This window comes from Lacerta agilis, chromosome 3 (assembly GCF_009819535.1).
Source record: "Lacerta agilis isolate rLacAgi1 chromosome 3, rLacAgi1.pri, whole genome shotgun sequence".
Taxonomy (NCBI): Eukaryota; Metazoa; Chordata; class Lepidosauria; order Squamata; family Lacertidae; genus Lacerta; species Lacerta agilis.
The window spans coordinates 60,527,510-60,550,333 of NC_046314.1; the positions used below are offsets into that span (position 1 = coordinate 60,527,510).

Below are 22,824 nucleotides of genomic sequence, written 5' to 3' on the forward strand. Positions count from 1 at the left end.
CTAGAATGCAGCTGAGGAAGGGGCTATCTTCTGTAGATATCATGTATGTATCATGATCCATACCAGCCACATGTTTGAACGTAGTTTGTGTACTAGAATGCAGATAGGTGCTCTTTTGCAGTCACTAAACTTTATCTTCCATTACCAAAATGAGGGAAAGTCTAGAAAGCCATCTTCATTTTTAAGGGCACAATTACATCTTGATCCTGTGCAGAATTAGGCACACTTGATCCTGTGCAGAGTTTGGTTTCAGTGTGCTTTGGTGCACTTAACATTGTGTAGGACTAGGCTGTAAAAGTAGCATGCTACTGAAAAGGAACCATGGGGCACACACCAATCACACCATGCATACCCATTTGGGGGGGGGGTCAAAAGTGTGTAAATGCAGTTGCCCTCATGCCCTCAGTTTTTCTTCTAGTAAGAAAAGCAGGCTATGTTTGTGCATTCTGACTCACTTTCTCTTCCCGTTCTTTAGAAAGCCTGGCTTAGATGTTCCATTGTTTAATTCTCTGGAAATCTGAACTCATAGTATGACCTGTCGATGGTGTAGTCAATCTATCTTCTTCTATCTTTTTCTTTTCAGGATATCCTGGAAAGTATGTTTTGTCCCCCACCCACCTCATGCCAGTTCCCCTTCTGTAATGGTGTTTGTATCTTCATCTAGTTATCTGAAACTATTTGCAGGCATCTGCATTCTGCTCTTGGTGTACTGTGTTCTGTGTGTTGGTCTTAAGGGTAGGGGGTAGGCTTTTTGTAGTGCTTCAGAGCAGGGAGATGAACTAGCTTGTTTTCGTTGCTTTCCAGTTCTTTACCAGCATTCATGTGTTCAAAACCCAAGAAGTCTTCATAGCACGGAGAAGCCATTTGGAATGCAATGACAATATCCCCTTGTTTGCTTTTTGTTGTTGTTGTTCAGTCGTTCAGTCATGTCTGACTCCTACTTATAAAGTGCAGCCACATTATGCTATCTCACACCCATGAGAACCTTTACTAGCCTTAATCCATGACATTTTAAAGCACTCCTAAAATGCCATCAGGAATAGTTTATAGTCTTTATTTTTAAATCACTTACAAATACAGTGGTACCTCGGGTTAAGAACTTAATTCGTTCCGGAGGTCCGTTCTTAACCTGAAACTGTTCTTAACCTGAGGTACCACTTTAGCTAATGGGGCCTCCTGCTGCCGCCACATGATTTCCGTTCTCATCCTGAGGTAAAGTTCTCAACCCAAGGTACTACTTCAGGGTTAGCGGAATCTGTAACCCGAGGTGTCTGTAACCCGAGGTACCACTGTACAACATATTGATGCTGGACAACAGTCCTAACAGGAAATGTTTTTAATTTCACCTTATTTAAACAAGTATTATAAGAAGCCATTTTGTTTTGGATTAAGTGTGCAATCTACTCTGCATGTTAGAGGAAGTTCACATATACAATTTCTCTGCTATGTATTAGGGGAAAGATTTCACTAAGCTAATCTTAAATCAAGCTTACCCCCTCCCTCCAACTGAGCAAGCAGTTTATTCATAAAAAGTTAGGGGCTTTCCTCCCACTGGAAACCTTATCCTTAAGCCCAGTTTAGTACAGACAGCTGCAATGCATGTCTCTTCCCCCCTACTTAACTAGCAGTCCCAAATGTTACCTAGTCTGTTACATGGCCTTTCCCACTGTTTGTTGATTCTTGGCATGCTTCCCAGGATATATCACTGATCATATTTGTAGCATTGCATGTAATATTAATATTTAAGTAAAAATAATGGCGTAGCCTGCAATGCTGAGTAGGAGCCAAACAAAACTGAGCTTTAGAAAAGAAAATGTAAAAGATGTAATCTAATAAAAAAAGTATTTCATATAAATATATTTGCTGAATGGATGATATAGATTTAATGAAATTATCATGCCTTGTAAACAGGATATGGAAAGCAATAAAGACAGATTTTGTATGTGCAGCTAAACTGAAGGGAGGAAAGAGGGGAATAGCAATTATTAGAAAATGACTTTGGCTAGAGGTTTTCTATTTTAATATATATATATTAAAAATGATGTTCCTTTAAACATGTGCCTATGAAGGTAGATATTTGGCCATGGTCACATGTGACAATAAGCCAAGAATGTTGGTTTAATAAACTATACTGTGAACATAGTTCGATCACTTCCATTTCACTCCTTCCTTGACATGAGCAGATGAACAAACCAGGTTGTGTCATATACAGACCTGAGAAATTGCTGGCCCTCCCTTGTGCAAACAGAAGTGCAGTCCGTAGGGCCCCCTTGGTGGATCCATCCTGTTACAAGCAAGTTTAAGGCAATTGTAAATAGTTAAATAACTCGTGGAATAAATCACCAGTGATATCTTTGTTCAGAGTGATGACCTGATGAGACAGCCTGAGTTCTTCTGTTTGCAAAGGCTTTGGTGTCATGGAGGCATTCCCATAATGCCAAAGCCCTAAGTGCTTTTCTGAAGCATCATATTAAGTAAAGCATTGTGAGTTGTATTCAGCTAGCCTTTATTCAGAATAGGCCCATTAAAATTTATGACCACGACTAACTTAGGCCTATTAATTCCTGTGTCTCTACTCTGAGTAAAAATTAGTTGACTACAAACTTATGTCAGTATGAATTCGCCATAGCCTTCCCCTACACCGTAGTGGTTAAGAGCGGTAAACTCGTAATCTGGGGAACCGGGTTCGCGTCTCCGCTCCTCCACATGCAGCTGCTGGGTGACCTTGGGCTAGTCACACTTCTTTGAAGTCTCTCAGCCCCACTCACCTCACAGAGTGTTTGTTGTGGAGGAGGAAGGGAAAGGAGAATGTTAGCCACTTTGAGACTCCTTCGGGTAGTGATAAAGCGGGATATCAAATCCAAACTCTCCTCCTCCTCCTCCTCCTCCTCCTCTTCTTCTTCTTCTTCTTCTTCTTCTTCTTCTTCTTCTTCTTCTTCTTCTTCTTCTTCGCCAATTTCAGTGCCCAACTGGCCTGACTAGAAGTACTGGGCCAAGTTATGTGAAGTGCTGTTGGGATGACTGTCATCACACAGTTCCCCCCGGGTTCAGTTGCAGTGTCTCTCTTCCAACCAGGCCAATACATGGATCTGGCAACTGAAAGGTTGGTGGATAAGGACCTCAACTTCCTCTTACCACATTCTCAAGTTTTTGACTGTCTGTGGTGACAAAACAGCAGCCTGACTGGAAATGCTAGGCGTAGACACTCAAGGCTATGTTGGGTTTGAAATGAAAAAAGAGTTACCAAAAACACACGTTTAAAAACAAGGACTGTCTTCCTCAGTTGATGAAAGGCAAAGCAACACAGCCTTTCCCCTTTGTTCCAAATTTAAATAAATGTTAACTTTGGTTTAGTAGGTTCCTCCCAACTTCTTGAATTATGCTCATAGTTAATGTCAATGATAGATGATAGGGTGGGGCAGCTGTGCTCATCTAACCTCCAGTCACCCATGTTTGCTGCTGTATACTGAGATGGAGATGGGGGAGAAGCAAGAGGACAGCAAGGTTGGCACAGTGCAAACACATTGGCGGAGCCAGTCTAGCGCATCTGCTCTGCCAGCATCGCTCCTCAACTTCTCTGTCCTGTAGCAGGGATGTGGACAGCTGGAGGTAAGGTGAGCACCCTCTTCACTGCTGATTACGGTAATGTGTATGGTGGGAAACATTGCTTGCTGGGGACTAGAACAACCCATTGGTGACCTGAAGCAAATGAGAAGGGAAAGAAGCTTTCACCTGGCATAGATATATAAACATTGAACAGCTTAGTGTCAGAACCATGTCTTAGTCCCTCGTGATTTATCTGAACTTAAAAAACTGGATTCTATAGGATTAGGTGACTGTTGTCCATTTAATGTCAGTCTAAACTTTATAAGCAGCGAGATGGAAATAAACCCGCTGAGGAACTAACTGGTTTGATCTCAAGGACAGTGGCCCAGTCAATCACACTTCCAGTAGTAAAAGAGATAAGTCGTCTGACTTAATGTTTCCTTATTTGATAGTATCTTCAACCACATTTTCTGCTTAAGCTTAATGTGTGTTCACCTCACTACACTATGCCAAAGGATTGACAAATGACTACAAGAAGTACACAGAGGTGACAGGAAAAGTCATAACAGATAATCTGGAGAAATAAATCATATTCTGCTTGCTTCAAAGGAAAAACACACTTGTGGATCTGGCAGACTTGCAAGGTGAAGGTTATGTGACCTGGCAGGTTTTCAAGCAATTTGTTTTGCGTGCTGAAAGATCTAAATGCTTTTGCTACAATTTCCAGCTGCTGCCTTTTTGAGTTGATAGTATATCCTTCCATTCAAATCATCCTTCTGGGAGAAATGTTTCTGGGCATTAATGATCTCCAGAATGCATAAAGATCTGGATCAGGTAGCTATGTACCATCATGGTGGTTTAATTATAGTCATCCATCTATATCTATTAATTAAAAAGGTTTGCTCTGACTATAACGTTGAGGAATTCACCTGAATCTTCGTTGATTTTCCTACTCGGTTCAATGGAATCTACTCCTAGGTAAGGAGGGCTAGGATTAGAGCCTTTGATTCCTATTCACAGGTGGACAGAATGTAGGCAGCCATTTAGTGTGAGGCTTAATCGATTCACAGGTTTTAGTAATCTAGCTATCCTTGATTATTCCTAGAAAAATATTGGTCTCTTAATGTGGTCACATCTTTGAGATGGTCTTCAACATCAAGGTGTTGTTTATTTTAGGGTCTTCCTGCAAATTGTGTTGCTGTCCTTCACATTGCTCTGCTTCTGAAGGCCAGTTGGTCAGGCACAGGAATATAATTCTAAGCAGGTAATACTGGAAAGAATCAGTTTGAAAGCCAGCTTGCATGCAGAAGAAATGCTGCATTACAGCTTGCTGTAATTTATTTAATAATAGCAATAATATTTTTGAAATATATATAAAAATTAAAAAGCCCAGTAGCACCTTAGAGACCAACTAAGTTTGTTCTTGGTATAAGCTTTCGTGTGCATGGATACTTCTTCAGGTACACAGATAATATTTTTATTATTTATACCCCACCCATCTGCCTGGGTTTCCCCAGCCACTCTAGGCAGTTTACAGTACATATAAAAACATAGTAAAACACCAAACATTTAAAACTTCCCGATACAGGGCTGCCTTCCAGGGGCGTCGCTGGGGAGGGGCGGTGGGGGCGGTACGCCCCCAGTGACAGGGTGAGCAGCGGCGGGTGGGGGCGACCCCTCCCGCCACTCCCACGCGCCGCTGCGCCCTCCGTCACCCCGGGAGCAGCAGCACACGGATGGGGTGCTGCCGCCGCTTTTTTTCGGGGGGGGGTCGACCAGCGAGGGGGGTGTCACGCTTGTCACCCCCTCATCACTGGTCACCACCCCCCGCCGAAAAAAACCGGGGGGGGGGGGGCCGGGAAAGGAAGCAGAGCAGGCGCGTTTAAGCGCCGCTCTGCTTCCTTTTCCCCTTTCCGCTGCTTTTTTTCGGCGGGGGGGGGGCCCACCAGCGAGGGGGGGTTGTCACGCTTGTCACCCCCTCCTCGCTGGTCACCCCCCCGCCGAAAAAAAACCGCGGGGGGGGGCGGGGAAAGCCTGGAAAGGAAGCAGAGCAGGCGCGTTTAAGCGCCGCTCTGCTTCTTTTCCAGGCTTTCCGCCCGCTTTTTTCGGCGGGGGGGGGGGGGCCGACCAGCGAGGGGGGGGTCACGCTAGTCATCCCCCTCCTCGCTGGTCACCCCCCCGCCGAAAAAAACCGCGGGGGGGGGGCGGGGAAAGCCTGGAAAGGAAGCAGAGCAGGCGCGTTTAAGCGCCGCTCTGCTTCTTTTCCAGGCTTTCCGCCCGTTTTTTTTCGGCGGGGGGGGCCCGACCAGCGAGGGGGGGCGCGCTTGTCACCCCCTCCTCGCTGGTCACCACCCCCTGCCGAAAAAAAGCCTCGGAAAGGGGGAAATCCCCCCTTTCTGCATACACGTGCGTCGTGACGTCATGATGACGTCACGACGCACGCGTCGTGCCCCTCCCCCAGGGGGGTGCCTCTGCGCTGCCGCCGCCCCCAGCAGCGCAGAGGCTAGCGACGCCACTGCTGCCTTCAACCATTATTTAGACAAGAACACATGTTTATATGATTGTGGACCTGCTAGCTCAATTACTGGGTTAGATTACAGGAGGCATTGGATTTCATTGCTGCAGATAAAAATGTGCAACCTGTTGGAAGCTGGATCCATGTCCATCCTATATTGGAAAGCCAGTCAAGAAAATCCAAAGTTGGAGTTCTTGATAGAAGCCATGCAGAAAATTGTAGAGAAACGAGAACTCAGGCCACAAGGGTACAATTGTGCAGAACTGGTGATTTAAATGATTCAGGCTTTTCAAGTCTCTTACATACAGAAGATGATTTCTTGTTTTTTGTTATATGGAAGCTGTCCCCAGATCGATTTCACCGCAAGAATACTGATAAACTCTTGTTACGACAAGAAACCAGATTCGTTCATCTTTTCAACATGGTTTCCCCCCAAGGTTTAAATACTCATCAGGATTTTACTCCTTTCTTGTAATTTGCTGTGTTTTTTACTGAAACTTTATGATCGTAATTGTACTACTGCCGCTTTAAATCCTTATTAGGACATACCTTAATTTCTCTTTAAATATTACAAACGTACTCTGAGCCTCCTAATTCTAAGCAACTAGTACACGTTGACCTTAAGACGTTAAGATTCTACTGGGTAAGATTAATTTTTAATTTTTATTATACTATTTCGAATATATGTTTATAAACTTTAGACGACTTTATACTGCTTGTATGATAATTAACATACGGGCTCTGATTGTTCCAGCTGATGAAGAATCTCCGAAACAGGGCCTTGTCCTGGCATATTAACTCCATCTGGGATATAAACTTCAAAAAATAAATTATCCATAAGAGACTTGAAAAGCTTGAATCATTTAAATCACCAGTTCTACACAATTGTACCCTTGTGGCCTCAGTTCTTGTTTCTCTACAATTTTCTTCAGTCAAGAAAATCTGGCAATACAATTGTTAGCATTATTAGTACCTCACCAGTTGGCTACTTATCAGTTGGCCGTAAATCTCTAATATTCCAGACCCTCACCAGGATGAGATTACTGTCCTGTCTTCAGCCCACACATTTTGGGAAAAGCAGCCAAAAAACTTTTATGTCCTAAGCATGTTAGCAGATTCTTTGAATTCTTGCTGAATTCTGATCAGGCCTATCAAAGGCTCAACTTCATAATATAATCTAGGGTAAAGTGTTAATCATAACAAATTATGTGGGCTACACTTGAGCAGTGCCATTTCTTAAGTGTTTCAGGTGTTGACAGGGAAGCTCCAAAGGTTGAAGATAGCTGCCACGCATTCTCTTTTATTCAAATTTCATCAGGCTAGGAATAGAGTTGAGGAGCTGGGAAACACTTGGGACTTTGAAGTAGGTACTTTTATAGTGGAAATCAGGACTTTTACTGTGTTACTATGTTAGCTTTCTGGACAAAGCTATCACTGCTGTGCTTTAGCGCCACCTCTGCAGATGGCCAGATGGTGGCATTGCAGGGATCAGATAACCCAATTCAGCAGAGGTTTGGTAACAGGAGATCAACAGAGTCCTACCAGGTCTTATAAAGCTGCTAACTCTGGCTTAGCTCTTCGTTCTGAAGAACTTAGCACCGATGGAGCTCTATACCACAAGCCCTGACACCCTTGGGTCCCTTTGCAAACAGGATAGTCATGTTCATCCATCAGCCCTGATTCTGTCCTGAATTCTCAGCCCCCTCCTTTAACTCTGTCTGCATCGTGTTCTAAAATTCCTTTGTGATGGCCTCTTTTCTGCTTCCTCATTTCCATGTTAGTGGTTTTTCTGATGTGCCTGATTACTGCCACACACACCCTGTCCTTGTGGCTTTCTTTCTGCTTGGCTTCCTATGTGAGAAGATTCCTCACACAAGGGTAACCTCTGGTATTTTCGATGTGTATCTTAGAAAATGGCTTAACAAAATCGCTACTGTAAAAACAACTGCATTGGTCTTATTTACAGTAGAGATGGTGTATATTGGCACGCTAATATTTTAATCCACAGCCAGAATGGAAACTTTGGAGGTCCTGGCCTGGCTGCCGCAACATCATAATGAAACTATTGGAATTTGTGTTACATTGTACAGCCTTCAAGATATACAGTATATATATATATATATCTTTAATTTTTTAATGCAGGTTATTCAAGCGGTCTTTTTCGGAATCTGCGTATTGACAGACCTTTCCAGCCTCCTTACTAAAGGAAATGACAGCCAAGAACAAGAAAGACAACTAAGAAAACTCATTTCCCTCCGTGATTGGATGATGGCTGTCTTAGCTTTCCCTATTGGAGTTGTAAGTACCATGCAAAGTAATTAACTTCCAGTTTGAGACATGTAGCCCCCACATAGCTCATAGTATACAATCGACCAGCAACTTGCACACATTTAACTTGTTCGAAGTCTCACGTGGACTCTGGGAGGCTCCTGCGATATCTTCAGAAAGGTAGGGGTGCTGCTGCTGCTGGGGGGGGGGATTCCTGGGTTGTTCTGACTATACACAATTTCATATTTCTCTGTGTGTTGTTTGTTCTTTATAGCCTATTAAACATGCCTCGAAGGACCACTTTGTGTAGCTTGCAACACAGTATTAAAAACAACAGTTGAATACAATAAAATCAACCACAAGTTTGAACACACACGCATCACAGAAAGCACAGTGTTTTCAAATGTAGCCACACTTAAAGCATTTTGTAGTGTTTTAGATTTACCAAGAAACACCTCATAGAGGTCAGTAACCAGTAAGCCACTCTGGCTTATAAAAGCTAGCCGGGAAGGGCTGGCCGATGGGCTTTGCAGGGTGGTGAATGCTTCTCTCTGTGAGGGAGCCTTCCCAGACACACTGAAAGAGGCGGTTATCAAACCACTTCTTTAAAAACCATCTTTAGATGTGGCCAATATGGCCAACTATCGCCCAGTCTCAAATCTTCCATTCTTGGGCAAGGTGGTTGAGTGAGTGGTTGCTGAACAACTCCAGGCACGCCTGGACCATTTGGATCCCTTCCAGTCGGGATTCAGGCCTCATCATGGGACTGAAATTGCCTTCGTCGCACTGGTCAATGATCGCCGGTGGGCTATGGACAAAGGTGAGAGCTGGTTCCTAGTTCTGCTGGATCTCTCAGGGGCTTTTGATACCATCTACCATAACATCCTTCTTGACCGTCTAGAGGGGCTGGGAGCTGGGGGCACTGTTATACAGTGGTTCCGCTCCTTCCTCCTGGGCCGTATTCAGAAAGTGGTGGTGGAGGATGAGTGTTCAGACCCCTGGGCTCTCACTTCTGGGGTGCCTCAGGGTTCTGTCCTCTCCCCCATGCTTTTCAACATCTACATGCAGACGCTGGGAGAGATCATCAGGGGGTTTGGGCTAGGTGTTCATCAGTATGCGGATGATACCCAGCTCTACCTCTTTTTCAAATCAGAACCAGTGAAGGTGGTGAAGGTCCTGTGTGAGTGTCTGGAGGCAGTTGGAGGATGGATGGTGCTAACAGATTGAGGTTGAATCCTGACAAGACAGAAATACTGTTTTGGGGGGACAGGAGGCGGGCAGGTGTGGAGGACTCCCTGGTCCTGAATGGGGTAACTGTGCCCCTGAAGGACCAGGTGCGCAGCCTGGGAGTCATTTTGGACTCACAGCTGTCCATGGAGGCAGACGTCAATTCTGTGTCCAGGGCAGCTGTTTAGCAGTTCTATCTGGGATGCAGGCTGAGACCCTATCTGCCCACGGACTGTCTCGCCAACGTGGTACATTCTCTAGTTATCTCTCGCTTGGATTACTGCAATGCGCTCTATGTGGGGCTACTTTTGAAGGTGACCTGGAAACTACAACTAATCCAGAACGCGGCAGCTAGACTGGTGACTGGGAGTGGCTGCCAAGACCACATAACACCTTGAAAGACCTACATTGGCTCCCAGTACGTTTCCGAGCACAATTCAGAGTGTTAGTGCTTACCTTTAAAGCCCTAAATGGCCTCGGCCCAGTATACCTGAAGGAGCGTCTCCACCCCCAGTGATCTACCTGGACACTGAGGTCCAGTGCCAAGGTTCTTCTGGTGGTTCCCTTGCTGCAAGAAGCCAAGTTACAGAGAACTAGACAGAGGGTCTTCTTGGTAGTTGCACCCGCCCTGTGGAACACCCTCCCACCAGATGTCGAAGAGAAAAACAACTACCAGACTTTTAGAAGACATCTGAAGGCAGCCCTCTTTAGGGAAGCTTTTAATGTTTAACAGTCTATTGTAATATTTTAATATTTTGTTGGAAGCCGCTCAGAGTGGCTGGGAAAACCCAGCTAGATGGGCAGGGAATAAATAAATAAATAAATTATTATTAACCACCCTGTAGGAGCAGGCACAGATAGAGATGCTGGCAGAGTTCTCCCCAACTAGTTTCAGAGAAAAACTTCCCGAGTTTATAAAACCTGACTCAAAAGGTGAGCTTTTAAAGCCGCAAATTCCCAGATTAATCAAACCTCCCACCATCAATATCTCTGTCCTGTCTGGATTGAGTTTTGCTACATTCACTCTCATCTAGTTCATCACCGATGCTAGACATTAATTCAAAGTTTTCTCTGCTTCTCACTGTGGTGAAAAGAAGAAATAGAGCCAAGAGCTATTTGCACACTGATAGCATTAATCTTAAGTCTTTGGACAGCTTCTTCCAGCAGTTCCATGAGGGTGTTAAAAAGTGACGCTGGATGGAGAAAATAGAATCTTAGAGCACTCCGTAGGACTGCTCCCATTCCAACAGTCCCTCATCTTCTTAAGCAAGGACAGAACCTATACATTTCTTTGTTATTTCTATTTGTAATTCATACAGCAGTAATGTGTAAAGCAGAAAATTCCACAATTTATTAATTCAAATACTGTGTGCAATAGTGGCTACCATATTATTGTTATTTTTAGAAGCCCTAAGTGTGCCAGTGTGCAGTAAAGAGTGGAAAGCATCATTTAGTCGTTTCCAATATTTTTTTTTGTCCTTTAACCTTATTTTCAGTTTCTACTATTATATTTCAGTTAGTTTTTCTTTTACTCATAGCAATACAGCATCATAACAGATGATGTTAAAAATGAGGTAAAACAGAAATGTAAGGGGGGAAACAACCCAATGCATTGGGTAATCAAACTTGCACTCTTATACATGATCACTGAAACTATAGCAGCCTAAATAAGGGAGAGGCTCTCCAAAAGAGTAGGAAAACGTCCAGAAAATGGCAACTGTCGGAATACACTGCGTGGATCCGTTAAAAGATCCGCGGTTAATTGTTTATTTTAATGGTTATTGAGAACTACTTTTTGTATCCTTACGCGTAAAAGCGAAAGTGAAAGTAAGAATGAACAGTCGGTTTGCCAATAAGATTAATCCGCCTTTAATTTATAGTCCCGGTAATGTTTCAAAGTTATCAATGAGCGTTAACCCTGCTTCCCGCCTTTTTGGAAGGCAGCAACAGTGGTTTTATTGGTTGAGGCATCGATCGTGATGTCACATCTGTACCTAAATAAAAGGCTGAGGCTCCCCACTTAGGCACGTTCGTTCAGTTTGGGTTAGTCAATCGTTCTTTACGTTTTGTTCTTTTGGGGTCTTTTATGTTCAGTAGAAGTCAAGTTTAGTTTAAGGTGTTTTGGGAGCGGGCTGGATGGGTTGGATGGGTTTTTCTTTTAGTTAGGTTTAGTTCGCGGAAGATATTCGGTTTAGCTTTAGTTAGGCTTTTAGGTTTAGCCTAGGGCTAGATTTGCGGAAGATATTTCGGTTTAGTATTATTTAGTTTAGTATCGCGGAAGATTGGGCGCGCAGGGACTGAGAGCTTAGGGAAACTTAGCTTAGGGCAAGAAACGAGCCTACGCGGGTTTTGCCAAAGCCACTAAAAATATACTCGGTGTCTGTCGTCCTTTGGGGAAAAGGGGAAAAGGTCTAAAGATCTTTTTTTGATTTTAACCAAAACTTAGATAACGTCCTTGGTTTGGTTTTCCTGGTTCAGATTCAGGGCATCCATTGGTTTTCGAGGCATCCATTGGTTTTCGAGGCATCCATTAGTTTTCGAGGCATTATTTTAGTTAGAAGGCATTCAAGAACACACACACCTTCGGGGTCATTTTCCGTCTTACTCAGCTTCCTTCAGATTGTGAGACTTGGCCGGCGCCCATGCTCATAAGCACGTGGAACGCTGGCCGCTTTCCCCCCGCTACTGGTACCTCGTGCGTGGGCAGCTTAAGCTTACGCACGAGGAGCTCCAGCACCGAACCCCGGCAGGCAACCAAAATAATCAGTGGAATGGAGCAACTCCCCTATGAGGAAAGGTCGCAGCATTTGAGCTTAGAGTAAGAGGTGATAACGATAGAAGTTTATAAAATTATACATGGCATGGGAAAAGTAGACAGAGAATGCCAAAAGATTCAAGAGAGATAAAAGAATGCCGAAAGATTCAAGACAGATAAAAGAAATTACTTGATGTAACACATGGGTATGGTTCTCACTCCCACAGGCAATGATGGCCACTAACTTGGATGGCTTTCAAAGACGTTTTAGAGAGATTTGTGGAGCATGGTGGCTATGCTCCGGCTCCATGGAGGCAGGAGTGCTTCTGAATACCAGTTGCTGGAGACTGCAGGAGGGCAGAGTGCTCTTGTGCTTAGGTCCTTGCTTGCAGGTTTCTCACAGGCATCTGGTTGGCCACTGTGAGAACAGGATGCAGGATGGACCATTCCACATGCTGTAATTATGTTCTTTTTAAAAACTACACTGAATTCTGTTCTTTCTAATGAAGCTTTTAAAAAAGAATCAACATTTATAGAATGACAAATTGCAGTTACATCTTGTTCAACCACCTTTGCACTAATGTGTGTTGCTATTAAGAAGAACCCTTTCCTCTTTTTGAATCACTGGTTTGTTTCCTGATTTTAAATTCTTAGTCAGATGACACCTTGTTGCATTGCTTTCCAAAGCTTTAAAGTAGAATAGGGAAATGGAAATATTTTTTCACCATGGAAGAGGGACATTGTTTTGTTCGTATTATTCATCACATTGTCCATGCTGCTGGGAAGCAAGACTGGATATTATAAGCTAGCTGATTCTAGCTATATTAATCCTTCACAAGTTTTGTTTAGAAGCCGAAGGAACTGAAGGCCCTGGTTGTAGAACTATTTAACTTTATTGCAACTTCGCCTGATTGCTGGATGTATTTGCGGGAGATGCAGAAACTCACAGGAGATGCAGAAAATCACATTTTAATTTTGCATGACTTCACAGTAATGTCACAACCTCATGCATTATGCACGTTCACAAGGCAGCATTTCCACGCATTGGGCATGATTATGTAAGCCTTTGTCTCACGATGAAGAGCTTTGCTACATCCTGCAAATAAAGCTGTGGCATCTAATTGGTGCCACTGCTGAAAAACAGTATTCTGCATTTATTTTATTTCTAATAAAGACAAGTTCTTGCAATGCAGTTTACAATATAAATGTTTAAACTAAAGAACTGAACAAACATATAATAAAAGCAGCACCAGATAAAATCATATGTAGAGGGCCAGCAATGAAATCAATAGAAAGCTTGGTGGGATTAAGAAAAAACGTTTTCGGGACTGTTTAAAGGCTGCACAAGAGGGAGCCAAGCAGGGTTCTCATGAAACACATATTCTCTGTTTTGTCTTTTTTTTCCCCTGTGTTCAACAGTTGATTGGATAAATGTGTCAGGCACCGTTTTATGATTCTGATTAGTTTCAGAGTTACTGCACTAATTAGTTCTCAAAGCATTATCAGCTATTTTCTGGGCTGGTTTCACAGGATTTTTAGAGGAGCATGATGGTTTGTAGGGGTGTTCTAATTTTGTAAGAGATTTGAATTGTAAAATCCAATCTGATCTCTCTGAAATATGGAGTAGAGGATCCAAAGGCTCAAACAAACAAACAAATTACTGCCCTTCATCCAAAGGTCAGAGGTTGGTTCACAACATAAAAATACAAAATGAGAACACAAAATGCATAATAAAACAAAAAACTCATTTAAAAGGCCACAAAATGTTAATCAGCCACAGGCCTGGTTAGAGAGAAACCTACCCATTGTTGTATGTGCATTTGTAAATAAAATAAAATTGATTCGTGTGATAGCTACGTGCCTATATTTTCTGGAGTGGAAACTGACTAAAATTAGAATTCTTCTTTTGTGCATCCTTTTCGTACCCCAGGCATACCTGTGTTTTGGGCTTTCGTTAAACAAATCTGGCCACCTGGAACACCAGATGGTTGCAGCCAGTTCTGCTGAACCATTTCCATCCATAGGCTGACTTTGGTTAGGAGACAGATGGAACTTCCTATCTTCTATCTTTTTTTCTTTTTTCTTTTTTTGCTTTTACCTCTCTGGCAAAATATAAGTTTTCGTTGCTTCACAAGATACTTCATGTGCTCGCCAACTCTGTTGGACTCACTCAGTTATGATTCAGCTCAACTCACTATAATCCATTAATATCAGACCTGTTTTTGTTTCTTTAATGCAGCCCTGAAAGTTCATTTCCTGATGCATATGTTTCATATGCCAGTTGTGTTTCACAAGGTCACCCTAACCCCTTGCAATACAATATGCCGTCTTGGAAAAATGGGGGATTTGTATCATTTTCTCCATTGTCCTGCCTTTCAGTCAGTTGCATGTCAACTGCATCAAAGGGGGGGGGGAGGAGGGATGTGTGCCAACCCCAGTATTGGCACAAGAAAGGGAGTTACTTCTTGCAGAGCATTTTTACTTGCATTGCCTTGCATGTGGTCCATCATAACTTATTTTTCCTGGCACAAATCTTAAGTTAGCTTGAGCAGGCATCAGTACTCATCCTAACAGATGGACAAATATATTTGAAGCTAGGGTGCTATGCATTGAGAGAGCATCTTTCTAGTATAGCACTGAGAGAACAGCTCCCAAATTCTTCTTGTATGGCTAAGAGAAGATCTGTTTTCCTAAGCAAACGTTCCGCTCTCAGGTGAATGAAAAGGTCACAATAGATGTTCGCATCAAAAACTCAGGCAGTTGAACCTCTATTGTAGGGTATTTACCGTAGTTCATATTCACGACACTTGCAACACTTATTCATTCCAAACTATAACAGCAATCCTCTGTGCATTTGAAATATTGGAGCACAATAAACTATTTTATGTATGTATGTATTTATGTACGTACGGCTCTATCACAGAAATTACCAAAGCGGTTTACAACAGTAAAAATAAGATAAAGCCATACAATAAAAGCATAACACAGAGCTTTCCAAACTTTTCATGTTGGTGACACCCTTTTTATACATGCGTCATTTCATGACACAGTAATTCAGTTTTACTAGCAAACCGGAGGTTAAACTAGCCCCTTTCCAGCCTTAGGAAGAGTGTGGAGAGCATTCGCGCAACACACTTACACACTGCAGCCAACAGACTAACATGTCGTGACACACAGTTTGGAAAGCTCGGGCATAACAAGTTAAAAACAACAAAGTTAAAAACAACGATCAGTAATCAGATGTGCAAAGGTAAAGGACCCCTGGACGGTTAAGTCCAGTTAAAGGTGACTATGGGGTTGCAGTACTCATCTCGCCTTCAGGCCGAGGGAGCCGGCATTTTTCCACAGACAGCTTTCCGGGTCATGTGGCCAGCATGACTAAACCACTTCTGGCACAACAGAACACCGTGATGGATTTCAGAGCACACAGAAATGCCATTTAGCTTCCCACTGCAGTGGTACCGGTACCTATTTATCTACTTGCACTGGTATGCTTTCAAACTACTAGGTTGGCAGGAGCTGGGACAGAATAACGGAAGCTTACCCCATCGCAGGGATTCAAACCACCGACCTTCTGATCAGCAAGCCCAAGAGGCTCAGTCATTTAGACTGCAGCACCACCCACGTTGTATTCCGCAGGAGTGAGCCAATGACACTAAAGGCTCAGTTTCTCATTGTTGTCAAATAAATCTCACCAACTCGGGGAAACGATCAGAGACACTGCTGCAGATGATCTCAGTGATCAAGCTGGGATATAAGGGTTCAGGCGATCCCTGAGGTACCCTGGACCTAAATTGTTCAGGGCTTTGTAGTTTAATACAAGAACCTTGAACCTTGGCTCAGAGTAGATGGGCAGCCAGTGCAGATATTTTCACAATGGCATCACATGTTCCCTACCTGAAGCTGCCGTCAACAATCCAAATAATTTCTCTTATAGATTCAGATTATCCCTGTTCTCGTGAACTGGCCTGTGATCTTTGGATGAAGGGCAGTATATAAATTTAATAATGATAAATTCATTCATTCTTGGTCAATAAAGCCAGCTGGCACGCATTTGACTTTAGCAAAATGGAACATATTTTCATTGACATGACTTGATTACAGTTCTTGCTGTGTTCATAAATGATGGGCAGGGTATTCAAGTTGTTCTTATTTTGAATCAGGACAATACTTACTAGCTCCTTCTACTTCGCAATAGACTCCTTCGCATGCGTCACCATTATTGACATCACAAAAATTGTGTGTGATTGTTTCTATCTCAGAGGCTTGTATATCAAAATATGTGTTTTATAACCTGAATATAAAAAGTAGGAGAGAAGATGTACATGCTTTTGGAATATGAAATGACCAAATAGTTAGATGCCAAATCAAGAACTTAATGTTTTTTTTTCAATTAAAGAGTAGTTAAAAAAATCTTGCCTAAAGTTTCACTTATTAAAAAAATGTGGAAATTTTGAAAAGGAAGAAAACAATTTCCCATGTTTTAATATTATGCCATTTCCAGATTTTCTATGTAATGTCTCAGGATAGCATGTGTGGATAGACTGCTTTATGTGGCAAAATTCACTTCTGACCACAAGACCGCTATCTGGAGAATTGTTGTTGTTGTTCAGTCGTGTCCGACTCTTCGTGACCCCATGAACCAGAGCACGCCAGCCACACCTATCCTCCACTGCCTCCCGCAGTTTGGCCAAACTCATGCCAGTCGCTTCAAGAACACTGTCCAACCATCTCATCCGTTGTCGTCCCCTTATATCTGGAGAATAGGCAGAGAGATTATCCCCAAGGACACAGCTTTGGGCTATGCCAGATATATACTGTGCATTTAAATCAATTAAAAGGAAAATTCTCTTAGAATAACAGCAGTGTATTTATTTTTACACCATTAAAAGGAAGTGTTAAATGTTAATACAATACTGTGCCTTTCTTTAACAAAGAACAAACAAACATTTTCTTTCTTTCTTTCTGTTTCCCTCCTTGCTCCAGTTTGTCGTAACAATGTTTTGGAGCATCTACATCTATGATAGAGAACTAGTTTATCCAAAGCTCCTTGATAATTTTATACCACCTTGGCTGAATCATGGAATGGTGAGTAGAATGACCAGAACACTTTACTGTACTTGCTTTTAAAGAACATTGTTAATTGGTTTATTTCATTTTTGAGATCATATATGCTGAAATGTGCACAATGAAAAATATCCAAAGATGTTTACAGAGAGGATTTTTTTTAAAGAAAAAAAAAGTTTTCTGCAACAGCTGGAGGATCAACCCTCATCTAATTTAAACTTAACTCTGCAAATTCTTGTGTTGTGTATATGACACAATATTAATAAGGTATCTTTTTTACCAAAGATTTGAGCGGTGTTCGTGTAGAAGATAAGTACGTTGAGAGGTGGCTCTGAGCTGCATATTTACCCTGCCCCTTGACCTATCAGTTCTATAAAATGCACAGGAAGCTTACACACATGAAGAAGACTCCCATTTTGCTGAAATTAATAACTGCAATAGTGGGGACAGGAGGAGAAGTGTGACTTTGTGTGCAGGGCTAAGTGTGTGACCCAGAGTATTTTTCAACACTATTGCGCTATATTCTGAGGAACAGGTGCTATCTTCTGGTTGCCTGTAGTCAAATAATATTGGAACACATAGTAGATAAAATTTAAAATACAGCTTTTGCTGTGTTATCTTTTCATATAAACAAATACTTCTGTACAGAGAAGTGCCCACTGAAGTGAGGCAGTGAAAGGTGACTTGTCCACCCCTGACCGTCTCTCCCTGGTGGCCCCCCTGAGTCACCCAAAAAGCACTCCTAGTTTTCAGTGATTATCTCTTTCCCCACAGCCCATCTCATGTAGGAAGATGTCCCAACCAACGGAAGAGATGTTTTGGAGGGATTGGGGGCTGCCAGTGGGAGAAGGGGATGGGAAAATTGCCTTCTACTGACCCCCACTACCAGAAATGCTCTAGATTGGGGTCCCCAACCCTTTGGACCTTGGGAACACAACTGGAAATCACAGACACCACAAAATACCCAGTTTGCTGAAGAAAAACTGGTGATGCTCATAAGCTCCACCTCAACCCCCCCCAAACTGGAAATAACATATATACACACACCCTCCAAATAAAACACAGGCAAACAAAGCAGTATACCCTCCACACAAAAAGCAGCCAAAAGGAAAGGGGGGAACAGTCTCAATTAAAAAGAATGGGGGGGGCACTAATGTGCCTGGCACACTTGATGTCACATCACATCGTTCGTATACCCTTCTTGAAGTGTAGGTTGGCATGTTGCTTTATTTCCAACTTCTAACACTGCAGCAGGCCTCATTAAAAGCCCTTTTAAAAATCAAATGGTTAAGTCCTGTCAGTTTCTGTTTATCCAAGTGTTCCTATGACTAAAGAAACATTTGGCTGTTGGGGGTTTTCACCACTTCACTGCCTAATGGCTTCTGATGCGTTAGCTATCTCATTATCTTCATTGATAATTCTAATTCAGTCTGATGCTTTGTCTATCATAGCATCACATCTGGGATGAGATGATGAAGTTTTTTTCCTTTCCTTTCCTTTGTAATAGAGAGAAATCTCTTATTTTTAGCATGGGGCCATATTAACACTTTACGGAGGAACAGAGCCATCATTTTGGCATCAGCTTTTGAGGTAAAAACACAGATGAAAAATAAGGGAATAATGTTACCTGTAAATTAGCTGACTTGTTTTATTCAATAACAGCTAGGGTGTTTGTTCTGAGCACTTTAGGGACTGACCTTAGTAAGTTCAAGTAGTTCACAATAAGCCATTTTAGGAATCATTCAAAAATGAATAGTTTGAGGATTTAATTTCTACTATCACTAGTGACAGATTTATCTTATCCTTACAACAACTCTGTAAAGAAGAACAGCATTAATTACATTACAGATACGCAACCGAAGCTAAGAGATAGTATCTTCCCCATGACTACTTATAGTACAAGCCCTAACCAAGTCTTTTCAGAAGTACGGTAAGTCCTGTCAAATTCAATGTGTCCTACTGCCAGTAAGTGGAGTTAGCAGTAGCAGTTGGTGGTGTGGGGTAGGCAGATTCGCTCTGCCTGCCCCTCTTCCTCTCGGTAATTGGCAGTGATGGGAAACCAGAGGGTTAGCATCGAGGGCTTCCTAACTTGCAGCCGAGTGCCTTGGCTACTATGTTACAGTAATTCCACCCACAGAGTAGGATTTATGCCATGGATGCCACTGGAAATTTCTCTCTCTCTGCCTTCCATGCAACTTTCTGGCCTGAGGGGCATCAACCCAACAGTCACCTTTACTGTTTATACTCATGTGGCTCAACTGTTGACATACCATCCACCCATCCATTAACCTTGAAACTCAAGTCCTTGGTTTGTATAATTCTGACATCTTCATACTTATTTGCAATTCATCAGTGTTTTTTTTTTTGTTATCCTTGCTTTAATTATGGATCAAAAACAGGAATGTTTTCATGGAAAGAGCTAAGAAGGGTATTAAAGAACAAAATGGCTGGGAGGAACAAGCAGAGCTTCCTTAATGGTTTTTTGAATATTTGTCCTTTTAAAATACGTGAATTTCCTGGTTAATTTAAAACAAATGAAGGTTTGGAGTGCTGTGTTGGATGAGCTCCAAGAAGCTTTCAAGTTTATGTGCTGGTCCTAAACAGTTTACTTAGAAACAAATCCAGCCAATTTCAACATAACCCATTTTCAGGATATAACCTTACAACCAAACCCCATCCCCACCTGTAGCTCCACAAGTTTGTTTCTAAAACTATAGGAAAATCCCATAGTTAAAAGTATACGTACGTATTGCTCTTGCTGCTTTGGTTACTTAGGCTACTGGACCACCTTCCAAAGCATCTAGCACAGAATCAGGTTCTTGGTCATATTTGTGCCTGTGTTTGAAAAACCAACTAATTTTAAATAAATTTTATCTTCAGAACATGTAATCAGAATTAGTGGAATTCATTTTGTAGATTCCCTAGCCCACCCACCACAGCATGTTGCTGTGTTGTTTGATCTATAAATCAGGTTAATAAAAACAAACAAACATAGTCATTGCAGGGCAGTTTCCAACACAGGATATGATATCTGGGACTTTGACAGTTAAATGACATGAGCTAGGTAAGAATCTGCCACAGTTGTACTAAAATTTCTGCTTTAATTTTCTGATACTGCACATTAAGGGGAAATAGTAACAATGATATAGAAAAGGTAGATAAATAACTCTCTGTAAACAGAGAGAGATAGAGAGATATATACATATATATAAAGACACACAGTATATAGGGGTTAAATGATCATGTGCTTTTATCTTGTATTTTTATGATGTGAACTGCCTGAGATCTACAGATGAATGACAGTATACAAATTTAATAATAAAAATAATAACAATGGGGCCATTTCTGATTAAATTAACCTCTTTACATTCTGGCTTATCTAAAATAGTTTCCAGTTTAATTGTTGCTGAGGTGATAACTATGTTGAATAAGATTTGTATGGGTCTATATTGTAGTGGAATAAGAAGGCAAAGATAACAAAACAGCACGGGGAGGGAATAAATGGGAAATGCTATAGGTGGTAACTTCTGGACTTGAATTCCTAATGAATGCTCAATCTCTTAGAATCAGAATTGCAGAACTCCAAAGATCATCTAGCCTTAAGCACATATTTTTCATAGCTTATATACAGCTGTGCACTTTTGAAGGTCCGTATTGAAGTGGTCAAGAAGAGATGAGTGTGTATCATTTCACACTTACTTACACTGAGTTGCATTTCCCATTTGGATAGATACCTGTTGATACCTCTAAAAGGTTAGATAGATCATACGTACGTCTGCAGAACCCATGCTGCCTCTACTTCACCAAGACTTGTTTTTCTATATGCTTTTAAATTCTATCTTTACTAATGCTTTCCACCAGTTTTCCCAGAACAGATGTTAAGCTAACCTACCTATAATTTCCTGGATCCCTTTTATTTAAAAACAAACAAGCTGGTGTTAAATTGGCCACTTTCCAGTCCTCTGATGGCTACTGATCTTAGCGACAAGTTACATATTTTGGGTAGAAGATCAACAATTTCAAATTTGAGTTCTTTGATGAATCTTAGATGGATGCCATTTGAACCTGGTGGTTTGCCCATTTGTCAGTAGGGCAAAAGAGTTAGTCTCTTGTTACCACTCTTTGCCTTAGTTCCTCAGACTCCTTTCCTGAAATACAGTAGTTAAGGCACAGGGGTGTACCATACATCCTCCACTGTGAAGACAGATGCAAATAAATTATTAGGCTTCTATGCAGTGTCCTTATTCTCCTTTAGCACATCAGTTCCTTGTCATCTGAAGAGCCAACATTCCTTTTAACTATCCTTTGCACATGTAGCAAATGGCATAGTGTTACCTTCAGATTCCTTCCTTGGTAAGCATTCAGATCAATTTACAAAGATTTTTTTTTTTTACAAAAAAAGTAATGTTCTCCATTGCACTTATTGAATCCTGCTTAGTAAGCTAAAACCTGCCTATTTACAATTAACAAATGTGGCAAATATGACTTAATCAGACCACAATATGTATGTATATATTGGCATTTCATAGTAGCTCATTTATTTGTTTAATTTGCTGCCATAGCAACTGGATTCCTTCACTTGATTTTAGAATTTTATTGGTGGTAGTGTAAAGGTTTTTTTTCTTTCTTAACAAACCTATGATCAACTTGGTTTAAGTTTGGCAGGCAACATTTCCTTCAATTGAAGACATATGCAAGAGCTTTGTGGACTTACTGTCCAGTGATCTCCCCCCGCCCAAAAAAGCCTTCTGTCTGTAACAGAGTACAAAAAAAGAAATAAAATCATGTATGGGTAATAATGAAATCAAGTTAAGTTTTTGTAGGTTAGCAGCAAATCTTTCATTCTACTTAAGGAAACAAGCATTTCTGCAAAAAAGCATTGCATTCAAATAATAAAGACTATTGTGGTATTGCTATAGTGCTGGTGCGGTTGTTGGCATCCATCTGTCTCAATAGAAGAGTGTGCCTTCAGGAGTGAACTCAAACTGTTGGAGAGTTGCAGTGCCTGCTGTGGCTGTAGAGACTGATATGGGAGATACATGTTTTGTTGCAACTGGGGCAGATGTAGGTGTCTGGTTGTGCTGGTGTAGGTGCACCATGACGTTTCTTCTTTTTGCGCTCCTCCCAGCAATCATTCCTCCTTTGGTCACTGCTGTGGATAGATGACCTGACTGATTGTCTCCAGGCATTGCGGTTGTCTGCAAGGGATTCCCACAGGGCAAGTTTAATGTTACCTGCCTTCATGTCATGTTTGCAGACATCTTTGTAACACAGTCTGCCTACCAACTGGTCTGATGCATGATGCCAGCTCCCCAATAGAGCATGTCCTTGGGGATCCTGCCATCTTCCATTCTGTGGACATGACCAAGCCAGCATAGACCTCACTGAGACAGGAATGTGAACATGCCGGAAATGTGGGCTTGGGAGAGCACATCTTTGTTGAGAC

At 41.9% G+C, this 22,824-nt stretch overlaps 1 protein-coding gene across 2 annotated transcripts in view; it reads left to right on the forward strand.

The window, feature by feature from the left end:
- The window catches only part of AIG1 (androgen induced 1), an 82,496-nt gene that overhangs the window by 11,397 nt on the left and 48,275 nt on the right, over nt 1-22,824 (forward strand). For both annotated transcript variants that reach the window (XM_033143915.1, XM_033143914.1), the window contains exons 2-3: nt 8,204-8,359; nt 17,298-17,399. In XM_033143915.1, coding sequence (XP_032999806.1) covers nt 8,204-8,359; nt 17,298-17,399 — 258 coding nt within the window. The remainder of the gene's footprint in view (nt 1-8,203; nt 8,360-17,297; nt 17,400-22,824) is intronic.